General features: G+C 45.8%; 1 protein-coding gene across 2 annotated transcripts; it reads right to left on the bottom strand.

Annotated features, from left to right (window-relative positions):
- Positions 1–212: 212 nt before the first annotated feature.
- On the bottom strand, positions 213–2,534 carry LOC135125302 (tropomyosin-1). Of its 2 annotated transcripts, none has more exons than XM_064050770.1 (5): positions 2,426–2,534; positions 1,442–1,733; positions 1,255–1,388; positions 812–1,209; positions 213–507 (listed from the first exon to the last, which is right to left on the bottom strand). In XM_064050770.1, exons 2-5 carry the CDS (start codon positions 1,679–1,681, stop codon positions 425–427), a joined length of 855 nt encoding a protein of 284 aa, XP_063906840.1. In that variant the 5' UTR covers positions 1,682–1,733; positions 2,426–2,534; the 3' UTR covers positions 213–424. The 2 variants fall into 2 exon arrangements, with proteins under 2 accessions (XP_063906840.1, XP_063906841.1); XM_064050771.1 differs by having other exon boundaries at positions 1,442–1,730; positions 2,426–2,531.
- Positions 2,535–3,279: the final 745 nt, after the last annotated feature.

The raw sequence follows: 3,279 nt of genomic DNA, 5'->3' as shown, positions 1-3,279 counted from the left end.
GATTCAATATTGTATCAATCAGAAAAAAAATTAATACTTTACTCGTTTCTATGTAATAAATAATTCAATTACTAGTGCGCATGTAGTTATGCAACACACAATACACTAATTGTACTAGAAAATGTCTAATTTAACTGTGCTTTTAAATAGTTCTGTATAGTTGTAACTTTTTTTGGAAAAATGTAGGTGTGTAGGAGAAATAAAAGACCGTCTAATAATATATTACATTTTATTTATAATCATTTTAATAATCATAGGTTTCCTAACGCAAACATAGAGCAGCTTAGGGCACACTATCAACCGAACAACAATGTAAAAGATGTTAAATTATAAATACACCGGAAATAAGTATGTAGCAAACAAAGAACCTCTCGGTGATCCAAAGCAGATGTTCCTTCGGACCACGAACCTGACGTAAGATCTCTTAATAACCAGCCAACTCGGCGAAAGTGGAGTCCATTTCGTCCGCAAGCGACTTGTATCTATCCTTGTTGATACCAAGCTCGTCTAAAATAAAAACCACGTTAGAAAGAACCCTCCCCAACCCTTCCAAGCCCAAGCAGCAAGCCTACCTCAAGCAAAGCAAGCATCGCCAGGAGTGTTAAATGTAGGGTAAAGCCTAAACTAAGAACTAACTAAAAGCAGGGAAGGAACGTGTTATTTTTGCTGGCTCAGCGAGGACATCTCGACAAACGTCTTGTCGATGTCCGTCACGATATTGTGATATTTAGCTTTTTCGCGAAGCACGAAATCTGCAAAAGCAAAACTGTGAAGTGGCAGCCCTCAAGCCGAAACCGCCTCCAAGCTCTACCTTCGAGCCTGTCGACCTCCTTCTGGAGCTTCTTCACAGTCTTTTCCGCGTATTCGGCCCGGGCTTCCGCCTCCTTGAGCTTGACGGTGAGCGTCTTGAGCTGCTTCTTGAACTCCTCGACTCTCTGGTTGGCCTTCTCCTCCGACACCTCCAGAGACTTGAGCGAGTTGCCTACGACTTTCAGTTCTTCCTCGAGCTCCATGATCTTGGCGTCGCCGCCCTTCACGCGGTCTTCAGCCACCTCGAGCTCGTCCTCAACGAAGGCCAGCTTGCGCGACACTTCGTCGGACTTGTTGTCGGCGTCCTCGGCGAGCAGACGCGCCTCCTTGAGCTGGTTGGTGAGTTGGTCCATGCGCTCCTCGTCCTGCTGGGAGCGGTTCTCCAGCACTTTGCACATACTAAATTTGAATTAGTCTGGGGGGCGGTATGGGGGCGGTACGTACCGGCTGGACTCGTCGGCGGCTTGGGAGGCTTCGGCGAGCTTGGTGGTAGCCGTGGCCAGACGCTCCTCAGAACGCTCCAAATCCTCCTCAATGAGCTGGACTTTGCGGTTAAGGGACGCCATCTCGGACTCCGCCTGAACAACAAAAAGGAGTTAGAAGACGATTTTGTGAGAGAACGGGGTAGTACGTTGGTGAGGGCCTTCTCTTTGTCCTCGAGGTCCTTGTTGGCCTGCTCCAGCGAGTTCTTGGTCGAGGTGAGGTCGCCTTCCACTTGGGCCAACTTCTTCTGGAGATCTCTCATCTCCTCGTTGAGCTTCTCGACGCGGAGGTTGGCGTCCTTGGCCTGGCCCTCCATCGCGTCGGCCTTGTCTTGAGCATTGTCCTTCTCAAGCTTCATCGCTTGCATCTTCTTCTTGATCGCGTCCATGGCGGCGGCTGGGGGCTTTTACGCTTATCCAAGAACAAGAAACAAGTGACTGCTGGAACAACACACCAAGAATTAACACGAAAGAAAGTTCGAACCGACAAATAAAAATAAAAAAATCAAAGTCGGGTCATCCATCGCGGATATTTAAAAATAGCTCATGGCCTCACCAAGTGCAAAGGCAAATAATTCCGTACGACCGAATTAATTGCCCCCTAATTTATTTACCCAAGTAGATTGACTGCGAGCGTCTCGGCGCAATTAAACCCCAATCAAACTTCGATAAAATAGAAAGATCTTTGTATCATCTTGAATGCGCTATTCGCACGCAAAACTGTTTATACGAGCCCGTTGGAATGAAACCCGGGTTCTAAAATTAGCCCGCTCCTAGTTTAGCCAGAATGAAGAGAGTTTATGTCACAGTCCGCGTATGTTCTGGAGGTGTTATAGCAGCTGTAACACCCATCCGAATACGAAATGGACGCAACACACCCGTACGAAAATACCTCGCGACCCACATAAATCCCGAATTTGCAAAAAATCCAAATTTCTGGTTTTTTGGGAAAGCAGAGTGGATGAAATTAGCGAAAGCGGTTCCAGGGGTGGTTAAGGTCGTTGCAAAAATTTTTGCCGTGTTGGTTTTTCTTAAGGGTGGTTGGTGTTAATTGGTGGTTGAAGGTGGTGGCGAAGCATGCCGGGGTTTAGTGGCCGGGGGTTAGTTTCGCAAACACAACACTTGTTACCTACCTGTGGTGAGCCTGAGGCGTTCAGAGGTTGACGCTGTCCTAGGAGCTACAGGCATCGCGACGGCTACGACGTCGACGGTGGCGTCTCCCACGCGTCCCCTCTTGCGACGAACGCTCTTCCCCTAATACCCCTACCAAGGTTTACTGAGTAAGGCGGGATGCGGTGGGTCAGAGGTTCTCAAAATGTCTCAGCGGCGGGTGAGAGTAAAAGTGGACAAGAATGAAATTTTTATTAATAATAATTTTTGTTTCACAATGTAGAATTGTCTCAAGGGTGTACTTTTTGTTTTTATTTATTCACAGACATGTTTAAAATTTGTATATTTGGGATAATATAGAGGTCAGGTCAGGTCAGGTCAGCTCATAATTACCCCACCTTCGCGTCTGTGGCACCGCCCACCCACCCGTTTTATTGCATTTTTTTATTTTGAATTTCATTTGCCATTTTATTTGGTCAAGTAGCGGCCAAAACTACGCTTAAAAAATTGGTCGAAAGTTATTTTCACAGAACTTCCCCCGCTTCTGAAGTACAGTTCAACAAGTACTGCCTGATAACCTCTATGGAGTAAAAACAATATAGAGGGTACTAGTCACAGTGTAATAGAAAAAAATAAGGTTTCACCTTCTCTAACAAGGCAATTCGAAGGATCGAGAAGATTTAATATTGTTAAAAAAAGACACTTGGGCCCCCGAGAAGGTTCCGCCTTCTTTAAAAAAGGACAGTTGGGACCCCCGAGAAGGTTTCATGTTTTTAAAAAAAGACAGTTGGGACTCCCGAGAAGGTTTCACATTCTTAAAAAAATACAATTGGGCCCCCTAAGATGGTTTTACGTTTTTAAAAAAGACAGTTGGGAC

The sequence above is a fragment of the Zophobas morio genome, unplaced genomic scaffold (genome assembly GCF_036711695.1).
Source record: "Zophobas morio isolate AGI-343-1 ecotype UQ-CSIRO unplaced genomic scaffold, CSIRO_AGI_Zmor_V1 ptg000008l, whole genome shotgun sequence".
Lineage (NCBI taxonomy): Eukaryota > Metazoa > Arthropoda > Insecta > Coleoptera > Tenebrionidae > Zophobas > Zophobas morio.
Note: the sequence above shows the minus strand (reverse complement) of the source record. Positions and strands in the feature narration are given on the sequence as shown.